Source organism: Euprymna scolopes, chromosome 32, assembly GCF_053919585.1.
Source record: "Euprymna scolopes isolate OS-2025 chromosome 32, ASM5391958v1, whole genome shotgun sequence".
NCBI classification, from domain to species: Eukaryota; Metazoa; Mollusca; class Cephalopoda; order Sepiida; family Sepiolidae; genus Euprymna; species Euprymna scolopes.
This window is the reverse complement of record NC_136513.1, coordinates 8920409-8933151: the sequence shown is the minus strand read 5'-3', so window position 1 is coordinate 8933151 and position 12743 is coordinate 8920409. Positions and strand designations below refer to the sequence as shown.

The 12743-nt window shown below is 35.3% G+C and overlaps 1 protein-coding gene across 1 annotated transcript in view; it reads right to left on the bottom strand.

Moving 5' to 3' along the window:
* LOC145256214 (WD repeat-containing protein 81-like) overlaps positions 1-12743 on the bottom strand; it is a 131103-nt gene that overhangs the window by 37206 nt on the left and 81154 nt on the right. Inside the window, exons 14-16 of the mRNA XM_080114830.1 lie at positions 9637-9772; positions 6364-6488; positions 478-519 (exon numbers count right to left, since the gene is read on the bottom strand). Of these exons, the coding sequence (XP_079970956.1) occupies positions 478-519; positions 6364-6488; positions 9637-9772 (303 nt within the window). The remainder of the gene's footprint in view (positions 1-477; positions 520-6363; positions 6489-9636; positions 9773-12743) is intronic.

Below are 12743 nucleotides of genomic sequence, written 5' to 3'. Positions count from 1 at the left end.
TTTTTTTTCCTCTTGGCTTTTTTCGCTTCTCTTCCTTCAATCCCACTGTGACATCAGGCTTGTGCCATGGCTTGGTTATTTGCATATGTGCCTGTGGCTTTGTTACACAGAGAAAGAGAAAACATGGAAAGAGTTACACAGAAGACGACACCACGGAGAGAGGGCGACACAGAAAGAGGGAAACAGAGGAGGACACAGAAAGAGGGAGACAGAGGAGGACATAGAAAGAGGGAGACAGAGGAGGACATAGAAAGAGGGAGACAGAGGAGGACATAGAAAGAGGGAGACAGAGGAGGACATAGAAAGAGAGACACAGAGGAAGACATAGAAAGAGGGAGACAGAGGAGGATATAGAAAGAGGGAGAGAGAGGGAGGGTGAAAGAGAGGATGAAAAAGGGATAAAGACAGAGGAACAGAAAAAAATAAAGAAATAGAGAGAAAGAAACAAGCAAGAACTTTTTTAAATTGTTTTCTTACTTGATTTTGTATCATCGGGTGTTTCAAGATCCGGAGTCGAAGCTGTTGGAAACAAAGAGAAAAATTGTGAAAGATATTTTTTTTTTCTGAACATTCATGAAAAAGTAGCATTTGAATTGTTGTGGAATTTTTAAATTAAACATTCTATAAACTTCTAATCTGTAGATATTTCTTCGATTATGATTTTATTGGCAAAATGATATGCTGCAGCTCAAAAATTGTTTCTTTTTTTTTTTAGATTATGATATGCTGAACAAATTTGTGTTAAAATCAATTGAAATCAAATTTTCAATTTTTCTATCAAATAGTCTTGACTAATTTTTTAGAGCAACTTAATTATAAATATGTCTTGATTCCAATAAGCATAGATTTTTCAGAATTTTGGTTCATTCCTAGATTTTATTAGAATCAATCACTTTTCACTACATAATATCATATTCAAATGGGATTTTTTCCCCAAAAATCTGCATTGATAGAATAAATTTCTGCAACTTTTTTTAAAACTGTTTTTGTTTAAGCAGAACTTTCAAATATTTTCTTACAAATTTTTTATTTCCAATAATTAGCAATTGTTTTTTTTTTTCGAAGATAAGAGTACTTCTTTGAAAATCCATGAATTAAAGACCATTTTATTATATTCCTTGTTTAAACACCTAATGATTTAATAAACTTGTAAAGTATGTACTTTTTTAAAAATTATTTCATATAATAATGCTCTATTCCCAATATCGAGCATCTCTTTATCACGATAAGATCCAATGTAAAAGAAGTATTTTTATATTATTCAAATAAAGAAATGTATATAAAAATAAAATACATGATATATTACAAAATGAAATACTATTTCTGTATTTGAATATTATAAAGATACTAATTTTATGTTGGATCTTATCGTGATAAGGAGATGCTCGATATTGGGAATAGAGCATTATTATATATATGAGGTAATATAACTTGGAAAAGGTGCACTATTCCTAGTAAAAGCCACTGTCAATTCACCACACCGAGGAGATTTTATTTGGCCCATGAATACTATTTGATTTTAAATATTTAGTCAGGGTTTACTTGTAGAGAAAAGTATCCTCATGCCAAGTTATTCTGACAAACCCCTGTACTCTAGGACAGTGTCTAGTAAGCATTCAAGTTCTTTCCTACATATATGTGTGTGCGTGTGTTGCAGGGCCGAATGTCGGTGGCAATCGACCCTACAACTAAAAGATTATACAGGCAAAAAGAAGACAAAAAAGTACCTTTACTTTTGGGGAGGAGGGGGGCTTTCTTCGGTACTCCACTCCCCCATTTCATAAATAATAGTTAAGCAAGAAAATAAAATAAAATTTAAAAATATAATTTAAAAATAATAGCTCTGCTTGATCTTAATAATCAATCATTGAGCTGATATTTATAACTGCAGTATTTGGAGTACTTAAATGCCTGTATATTGACTTTAACTATATTTACTAATTACTTTATTGTACATATATATATTCTACTTTACTTAAAGAATTTTTAATTGATATTTTAAGATATATATATATATATATATATATATATATATATATATATATATTATTGATATTGTTGGTGTTATTAATATTATCAATATTATAGAAATTATTATTATTAGGATTGTTAGTGGGATTAATATTATTAGTTTTGGTATAATAACAGTCATAATATATGATATCCAGGTGTGTGCATGGATGTATATGTTTGAGGGTCCATGCATTGATATAACTGCGTATGTGAGTATAAATATAAACATGTTATAACTGTATTATGTATCTATGTATGTGTATATGTGTGTATATATATATATGTCTCTAATATATGTGTGTATATATATGCATATGTGAGTATAAATATAAACATGTTATAACTGCATTATGTATCTATGTACGTGTATATGTGTGTATATATATACACGGGTGTATCAAAGTGTGGATGTTTATACGTGTATTTATATATATGTATGCATGATAAGGTTGATAACTTCCGGGGTTTATGTTTATCTCTATTTATTTTTTTATTTGTTTATTTATTTTTTATTTTTATTTGTTTATTTTTTTTTTTATTTATTTTAATTTTATTCTTGTGGGTCGTTATAGTTATTGTCTGTTTTCAGTGCGTGTGTGTGAGTAAAATACAGCGAACAGTGTATATACACTCCTGAGTATAGGTATAAGCGTATGTTTGCTTCTAGTGTGTGTGTATGTGTGTGGATTGAAAGACACCGGTCAGTACTCAATAGCACTAAGGAATGTTTTTAATTTACTGACTGCAATACAAAAATACTAAATTCCCAAGTACCTTATGCCGTAAAAACCAAAAGATGGGATAGACAAACTTAAAAAGGGAATATAAAAAAAAAGAAAAAGAAAAAGGAAATAAAAAAGAAGATGTTTATTATCTTCAAAGACCTCACTTATCCTCTCCCTGCTCATAACCCACACCCATGTTACATTCTAACTTTGTAAACGAAATAAGAAAAAGTTTTTGTTTGAAATATCAGTTATCAAAGATAATTCTTGGCCTGAAGACGTAATCCCCCAACGCAGGTGATTACAGAAACATGTATGCACATATGTAGCCATCAATGTTTGTATAAATAAATTTTAAATATATATATAAAATATATATATATTAGCTGATGTTGAAGCATTTCTCCTAACAAATACCCCGGATATCTTAGCACTAAGTGAGACTAACCTACACTCCTCCATCCCCTCTAACTACTTTAACATGCCTGGATATCTCCCACTCTGCCGTAAGGATTCTGACAGACATATGCACGGACTTGGAGTTTACATTCGTAATACCCTTCCCTTGACTAGAGAAACAAACCTAGAAACGGATGATCAAGCCTTTATGTGCTTTAGACTAATCATGCAACACAACATTAGCTACTTTTACTTTCTCTACCGCTCTCCCTCGACCCAAGACTGCACCATAATAAACAAAGTATCTGACAGCATAGACACAGCACTCTCCTTCGACACTAGCGCCCAAGTACATGTATTTGGTGACTTTAATGTCCATCACAAAAACTGGCTTGGATTCTCTACTTACACAGATGCAGCAGGCAGCACAACTCATAGCTTCTCTGTATCTCACTCCCTATCACAAATTGTTACTTTTCCAACCCGTTTCCCTGATCAGGAAGAACAACACGCATCACTATTAAATCTGTTTTTGACCACAGTTCCTGATGATTGTGTAACGAAAGCCGACAGCCCACTTGGGAACGCTGATTATGCAGTGATAATGGTTGAAATCGCCCTAAACTCTAGACCCAAAACTGAAGAGCCAGTGCTCAAAACAACAAGATATTATAAAAAGGCTGACTGGGAAGCCATCAGAGATCTTATCAGAGACGCCCCATGGGGAAATATTTTTTTCTCTTCCTGCTGAACAGTGTGCAACCGAGACCATTGAATGGCTCAAAACTGCAATCGAAGCGCATGTTCCCATGCAGAAATTCTATAGCAAGCCCCACTCTCCCCAATGGTTTACTTCGACTTGCGCAACTGCCATTGCTCAAAGGCAGCATGCATTCCGCAGGTTTAACCGACATAAGTCCAGTTCAGACAGACAGAAGTACATAGAAGCTAGAAGTAACGTTAAGAAAGAAATAGCGACAGCTAAGAGGGAATTTACGGAAACCACTAAAAAACGCATCGAAACACAAAAACTAGGAACTCGTGACTTCTGGAAAATCTACAACAGTGTAGTAAATAATGGGCAATCAACAATTCCCCCACTAACCAACAATCACGAGGTTGTTTGCTCAGCAACCGAAAAGGCTAACATGCTTGCCAGTCAGTTTGCCTCAAACTCCACACTGGACCCTCTAAACCACCCACTACCTCAATTTCCTATGCGGACAGACGCCACGCTAGACGATCTGAAAATCCCCCCTGCTCAGGTGCATGCTATCATAAAAAACCTTAACACTTCAAAAGCATGTGGACCCGACCTCATCCCAGCTGTGCTATTAAAAAAGTGCTCAGCCGAAGTAGCTCCAGTTCTCTCCAAACTCTACAACAAATGCCTTAATGAATCTTGCTTTCCGGGCTGTTGGAAAACTGCTTCTGTGGTACCAGTATTCAAGAATTCTGGCGAAAGAACTGACCCATTAAATTATCGCCCTATTAGCCTCCTCCCACTTTTTGCCAAAATATTTTGAGACCTTAATTAACCATGCCCTAGTCCAGCACTTTACAGATGCTAAACTTCTGACCGACCAACAATATGGATTTAGACAAGCCCGTTCCACGGCAGACATCCTCACTGTAATCTCTGAACGCATATACCATTCACTGGACAAAGCGGGAGAGGGCAGAGCGGTAGCTCTAGATATATCTAAGGCTTTTGACAGGGTATGGCATGAGGGTCTCCTCAGGAAGATTAGATCATACGGTATCACTGGTAGAATACTTAACATAATTAAATCCTTCTTAGATAAGAGAAAAATCCAGGTTGTCCTCGACGGTCGTACATCTAAACAATATGATATAAATGCGGGAGTGCCTCAGGGATCTATCCTTGGACCTCTGCTGTTCCTGATATTCATAAATGACTTCCCCGACAAAATTGCCTCTGAGATGGGTATATATGCTGATGACACCACACTCTATAGCAGGCACGACAGGAAAACAAATGAACATATATCTAAAGTAATGGCAGAAACACTAGAGGATGACCTCCAATCAGTAGTGGAATGGAGACAAAAATGGATGGTCACGTTCAATTCCGCCAAGACTAAACTGGTTTCATTCAATAATTACAAGAAACCTTCTCTACCACCTATAGCAATGGCCAACGACTCTTTATCTGAGAGTACGTCTTTCAAGCTCCTTGGCCTAACGTTCACAGGAAACATGAGTTGGAACAATTACATCGAGGGCATTGCCAGGGCCGCTGCAAGGAAGGTGGGCTCTCTCTACCGTGCTAGAAAACTTCTAACGCCCGAAAGTATCCTGTACCTCTATAAGGCCACCATTCGCCCATGTATGGAGTATTGCTGTCATATTTGGGCTGGTGCATCGGCTACTAGTCTCTCGCTCCTTGACAGGGTTCAAAAGAGAGTCGCAAATCTGATAGGCCCTAAACTGGCATCTAAGCTTCAGCCTCTGTCCCATCGTCGAAACGTTGCATCCCTCTGCCTGTTCTACAAGTATTTTAGTGGTGAATGCTCTGATGAACTGCAAGCACTTGTGCCCCCACGACGTGAACACCCTCGACAGACCCGACAAGCTGCAAAATCCCACCCCCACACTGTAGAGATCCCTAGATGTAAAAGATCTTTCTACTCCAGTAGTTTCTTCCCCAGAACTGCTAGACTTTGGAATTCCATTCCAGGTCACTGCTTCCCCAACTGTACTGACATGCAGAGGTTCAAGTGCAACATGAACCAACATCTTGCTGCCCAAATCCCTACATAGTACCCCAGTAGATGTTTCCCCTGATAGTAGCCCCCTACACCAAAGTGGCAATGTGCCTTGTTAATCCTGATTAATCCCTAACTGTGCATTGAGCAAATACCATAATACTTAGTTCGCTGCAGCTTATCATAACAAAATTTTAGCCAGATTGGCCTGTTAGTTTCTGAGAAAAAAATAGAATGGACAAACTAAGAGAAATATAACAGATTCTGTAAAATTTATGAAAAATGACCGACTTGCTATGCTAGAATTGAAAGAATGTCTAAACCCTAACACTGGAAGTTTATCCAAAGTGGAGTTATGTAGGCATTATTAAAACAACAATTCATTCATCTCATTGACTCATATCCTCGAGCGGCTTTTGGCCTTGATATGCGTTGACGCGTTAAGAATAAAAGAAAATGTTTAATTCTATTCTATACAAGTATGAAAAATGACTGACCTCCAACAGAAGAATCAAAAGAATGTCCAAGACCTGAAGACGGAAGTTTATCCAAAGTGGAGTCGTGTTGACTGCATAATTGTCGAATCAGGTCATCATTCCATAACGACTGTTCCATGTGAATACTGTCAAAGAAAACCAGATTAACTACAAGGATTAAGAGATCCATTACTATTATCACATATAGAAAAATCAAAAATGACAAGCAAAAAACATTATGCTTCACCAGTTTTCGCCTTAATATCTCTGTGTTGTGTGTATTTGGGCAGCATTTTTCATTTAAGCAAATATCAAAAATAATAAGTTTCTGTTTAATATACCTTTACTTTTGGGGAGGGGGGGGGGCTTATGATCTTTTTTGCATAAAAATCAAAAATAAATTAATGTAAGTCCCATATGTGTCATGAACGTTTTCGATTCTTCATCAAATCATCGAATGAAAAAAGCAAATGAACCAGGAAGCTGGAGAAAGCGAACAATTGTAGACAGATGCCAAGAGAATGTTCTCAGAGTTTGAGATGTTAACGGCCTAAATTCTGTGTCAGAATATATAAAGTATGTGTATATATTTATATATCGTAATTGTATTGTTTTTGTTTCTTAGATGTTAAACTACTGAAACTCCAGTGTTTATAAAATAAGTAGCTTGGGTGCCCGGTGTTGCCCAGGTGTTTGTAGGTGTGCGTTGAGCAAAAAAAAAAAAAAGTTGTGGTAGGAAGGCAGGCTCAAACCCGTGAGATGCAAAGGCAGAAAAGAAAGTGCAGGTATGTGTAAGGGTGTTGGTTGAGCAAAAAAAAAAAAAAGAAAAAAAAAAGATAGGAGTAGTAAGCAGGTTCGAACCAGTAACGCGCAGTATTTTCTAGAACTGCCTATATGAGGAATAATACCGTGGGGCTGCTTCTCAGCCGCCTATAGCATGGTTATTTTCAAATCTAATGTAAATAAGTTCCTGCCAAGCTGTACTTTTAAATAATCAAGCTTTACCCAAGTTCCACTATTACTGATCATAGTGTTTCAGAATTTACCCAACATTTATTAATCCTTATCATAGAGTAACCTTTGGTCCTTGATAAACGGTGACCCCCCCCCCCACCATTCTAGGTTAAAAAAAAAAAAAGAAACAGACAAATAAAGCATATTGCTATTGATGTGTAAAAGGCTACTATGATAGGGGCCAGATTTATAAAAGAGTCAGTCTTGTTAAGCAGTTGGACAGCAATATGTTTGTTTGCATACATTTAAATTTCTGCATGCTGGGGTTGCAGACTGAAAAAAATTTAAGAGTGAATTGAGTAAGTTCAAGTAACTTGTGCCATTACTAGCCAGTGGAGCATTATCAATGTCAACAAAAGGAAGAATCTAGCAGACATGTGTACATAGTGTGATAATGGTTGGATTAAGGATATGTGTTGCATGAACAAAAATGGGTACTTGTGCAGAATTTGAACCAGTCGTAACTAATTGTCCACTCAACTTTGTTCGGCGGAACATGATGTCATGCGCTCAAGTTTGACCGTAATCTGATGTAAGATGCCGATCAATGCACAACAAAGAAGCAGACGATCTTTGGAGAAAATATTGCAAAAAAATAAATAAATCAACAGGACGAACCAGGAGCTTTTTGACAGTTATCTTTTTGAGTTTATGTGGAGACAGAAATTTGGTAATGATCTTTTTGTCTCCATCTTAAACCATATATCGGAAAGCTACTCAGTTGTGTTGGTGAAGTTTCTCCCACATCCGCTGTCTGTTTTCACCCCATTTTGACTTTGTCTGATACAAAAGTTTACCAAATCCTAAGGGAATCTCCCGGCTGTCTTAATTTAATTTTAAAAATTCGGTTGCCCAGCCCTACCCTACAGGGGGGAAAAAAATTTTCATGAAAAGAAAAAGAAAAGTTTACTTTACATTAGTTATAAAAAAATGAAAAAAAAAATAATATATGAAAAATGCATAAAAAAATGCTTTCTTTAAAACCTTTATTTAAAAAAATATGAAAAAAAAATTGGTATTCTAAGAATACCAATTTTTTTTTTTGGGGGGGGATTCATATTTTTTTTAAATAAATAAAGCCTAATTTTGTTTGGCCAAAAAAATTTGGCTGATCAACAAAAAAAAAAAAGAAAAAAATTTGTTACAAGAATAAAACAGAAACTGTTGTTGTTTTTTTTTTTTCTTTATTCTTTCTTTTTCTGGTGATTTTATATTTGTTTTTGGTGATTTTATATTTGTTTTCTGGTGATTTTATATTTGTTTTCTGGTGATTTTATATTTGTTTTCTGGTGATTTTATATTTGTTTTCTGGTGATTTTATATTTGTTTTCTGGTGATTTTATATTTGTTTTCTGGTGATTTTATATTTGTTTTCTGGTGATTTTATATTTGTTTTCTGGTGATTTTATATTTGTTTTCTGGTGATTTTATATTTGTTTTCTGGTGATTTTATATTTGTTTTCTGGTGATTTTATATTTGTTTTCTGGTGATTTTATATTTGTTTTCTGGTGATTTTATATTTGTTTTCTGGTGATTTTATATTTGTTTTCTCAGAATTTTCTTGAGTAGCATTGTTACACTTTGATAATCAGCAATACTCAGTGAAAGCTGGTGGTTGGTGTCATGTTCTGAGTAAAACCGAACGGCCAGTGAGTTACTTCTGGTTCAAATTCTGCACAAGTACCCGAAAATGATATGAAAATGATACAATGGATGTCAATTGAATGTTAAACACGGGCTTAGATCTGATGACCTCAGAGGAAGATTGAATCTGAACTGTATAGAGAGATGTAGTAGGGTAATTTCACAGGTAAACACCAAGGAAAACATGACAAAGTGATAAGGATGGGATTGAGAGAAAAAGGGATAAACCAGAGAGATGTTTATTTGAAAATCAATTTCTAAAACCCATGCAACAATTGACTGTGGAATGACCACTTAGTAAGTGTTCAATTTTACTTTTGTACTCTTTAACAAAAAATAACCAAGCTTTGGTTTCTCCTTGTAAGGCATTCACAGCAAGAACTCATCTTTCTACCACAACAAAAAATGACTTTCTAGCATCTACAAATTCTTGTCATTAAACATCTTGTAAGTAATCTAACACCAATTGATCACTGTTAATACTCCCATAGTGTTCTTCATCTTTCGACTGGTAATCATTTCTGTCTCATTATCTCATTAAGCATTATCCTAGAGTGGCTCTAGGCTTGGATAAGTTGTGACTCCCAAGTTTTCTTAGTAAATTTATCATCTTAAAACAGGATTCAGTTTCTTACCTGCCAAATATCTGACACAAAGGAATGTAGGCTGTGTGAGCCAGCTCTGGGGTAAACACCTTCTTCATCTCCTCCATCACCAAGTCTTGTTGATCATCAGAACCTAGAGTAGCAACTCGTGATTCAGGCTGAGAGTCTGTTAAAGGAAAAAGAAAGAAAAGATACAGTTGTGTTAATTTAATAAATATGAGGTGCCTTAAATAAGTTTAGACTTTTTTTATACAGGCATTTAAAATTGTTGTAGACTCTTGAAAATTCAATATGTTATTGCTATACATCTTATGAGATAACTGATAAATTTTGATGGTTTCAGGTTTAAATGAACAGCTACAGCAAGAATTGGAATGCACTCTACTAAAGCCTGATTGTCACAGCTGGTGAATTACACAAATGCAATCTGGACGTGGGGCACTTTAGAAGAATGATATACAATGAAATTCTGTCTTAAACTTGGAAAAACTGCCACAGAAACATATGAAATGTTTTAGACTGCCTTTTGGACCATCTTGCATGAATTGAGCATCAGTTTTTGAGTGGCATAAGAGATTCAAGGAAGGCAGGATTGGTTGGTTAGTTGGTTGGTTGTTTTACGGCATATCAACCCTTTTCAGGTTATTTAATGCCAAATCCAAAGATTTTGAAGAAAAAATTTTTAATGGAATATATTTGTTGTTTTCAAGTTGGTTTCTATTTAACCCATAGTTGGAACCCTAACAGGTACTACCACTCCGGGTCAGAGTGGACCTGGGAGCAATGGTAATAAAAGGGTCGCTCCACACTCCCCAAAGCCCACAAGCTGGGGCCTCACCACTGGATATAGTTTAAGGTCATATCCAGGACCAGGAAGGCAGGAAGTCTGTGAGGGATGACGAGAGGTGTGGGAGGAATAAGGAAGTCAAAACAACAGAGTTGATTTGCCAAATAAAGAATTTTGCGAATAAGAACCATCATTTGTCTATAAAGGCAATAAGTGCAAAGTTTGCTGTCAGTGTATAAACTGTACACACAATTATTCGCAAGTAACTGTAGATGCGGAAGATTTGCACAAAGTTTGTCCCAAGGGTGCTCAGAAAAGATCAGAAAGAAAGATGTTGTCATGACAGCAGCGAGCTGATCAATTCAGATCCTGCAGTACAGACCTTACTCCCTGTGACTGGGTTATTCCCTAAGCTCCAAGAAAACTTTAGAGGCTGTCATTATAAGACAATTGAGGAGATGAAAGAGGCTGTGATGCATTGACACACTCACAGAAGAGGACTTTCAGAAATTGTTAGAACAGTACAAGTGCATTGCAGCCGGAGGAGATTACTTCAAAGAGGACTAAAGTTTCATGTGTGCACTATCAATAAGTGCCCATAAAAAAAAGTCTGGAAACTTATTGAAGCCACCTTATACAGTAGGCTTCCGTCAGTCAGGGTCAACCATGGGTGATGTATTGTTAATTTAGTTGTTTTGGATGTCTGTTTGGCCAAAGCAGTCCCACATTTATCACAACTTATATCCTGGAAATTGATTTGACGACCATTCTGCGATATTGACGTCCAGAAATAAAGAAATGAATAAAAATAAATAAATAAAATAGACAAAGGAAAGCCTTGCCGAACAGTTGTATATGTTTTTTTGTTTATTTTCCCCTCTGAATAAGAGATGCTAATCTTGAAAATTCGGGACATCAACACCTGTCATCTTTTATGACACATTATGTTGGCAAATAAACGTAATATAATTGAAAATTATTGAAAATTTCTTCTAATATTGTCATTATTCTTTTATATGCTAACTTCCGTCCACTGTATTTCTTACGAACCGCATTCAAATACAAATAAAACTACTTTCTCACTATGCACAATGCTGCAAGTAAACTATAACATTTTTCTCAAAATTAGGTTTACAGTATTATACAATCTGTAATTCAAAAGCATTTCAAAAATTCATTTTTTTATATATATATATATATATATATATATATATATATATATATATTTATATATATATACATATACACTCATGAGCAAAAAAAATGGGCCAAGAGTGAAAGAAGGAAGTAATCAATTTTTCAATATTCTTCCATGAATTTTTGTTAATTTTAACTGAAAATTTCCATTTTACAGATCATTATTATTATAGCATATAATAATAAGTGGAAAAATTAATCCTAAAAATGGTAAGACTGCATCTTGCTGAGGATATAAAAAATCAAATAGCAGGATTAAGGCAGTCCAAAATAATTTACAAGCAAATTTTTGATATTTTAAGAAAAGAAAATGTGAAAACATCTCTTTCTGTAATAAAGCAAATTGGTCGAAGGTTCAAAGTCGAATGCTCTGTAAAAAGAAATTCTGGATCGCCTCAGAGCATCAACTTTGAAGGATGACCACAGGCTGAAATTAACTGTTTTGAAGGATCGAAAGAAAACTTATGTTGACCATAGCAAACAATTCAAAACAGGAGCCGGAAATTTTCTTTCTAGATATACAATATCTAGACAAATGAAAGAAATGGGATTTTCTTCTAAAAGGTGTGCAAAGAAGCCATTTTTATCTAATAAGAACATCAATGATAGAAAGAGATTTTTCTCGTGTTATAGCAAGATACAGACTGGATCAGGAATATTCTCTGGTCAGATAAATCAAGATTTTGTCTTGTTAGTGATGCTCCCAAACAGTGCATTCGAAGAACTGGAAAAAGATTTTCGCCAAGTTGCATAAAAATGACAGTTAAACACAGGAATGGAGGGATAATGGTATGGGGATCTTTTACTGCAGCAGGAGTTGGGGAACTTATTAGATGTGAGAAGTCAATCAATGCAAAGGAATACATTCGAATATTAGAAATAGGACTGTTACCAAGTATCCAGAAGTTGAGAATATCTCAGAACATTATTTTTCAACATGATAATTCCCCTGCACACACTGCTAAAGTCACAAAAAATGGTTTTCTCATAATTCAATTAATGTGATATTTTGGCCAGGTCAAAGTCCCGATTTAAACCCAATTGAGAATATTTGGTCCATAATATCTCGTGCATTGGATGGAAGAACCTTTTTGAACAATGACAACTGTGGGAAGCTGTGCAAAGCGAATGGAATAGCATCTCCTCTTCACAG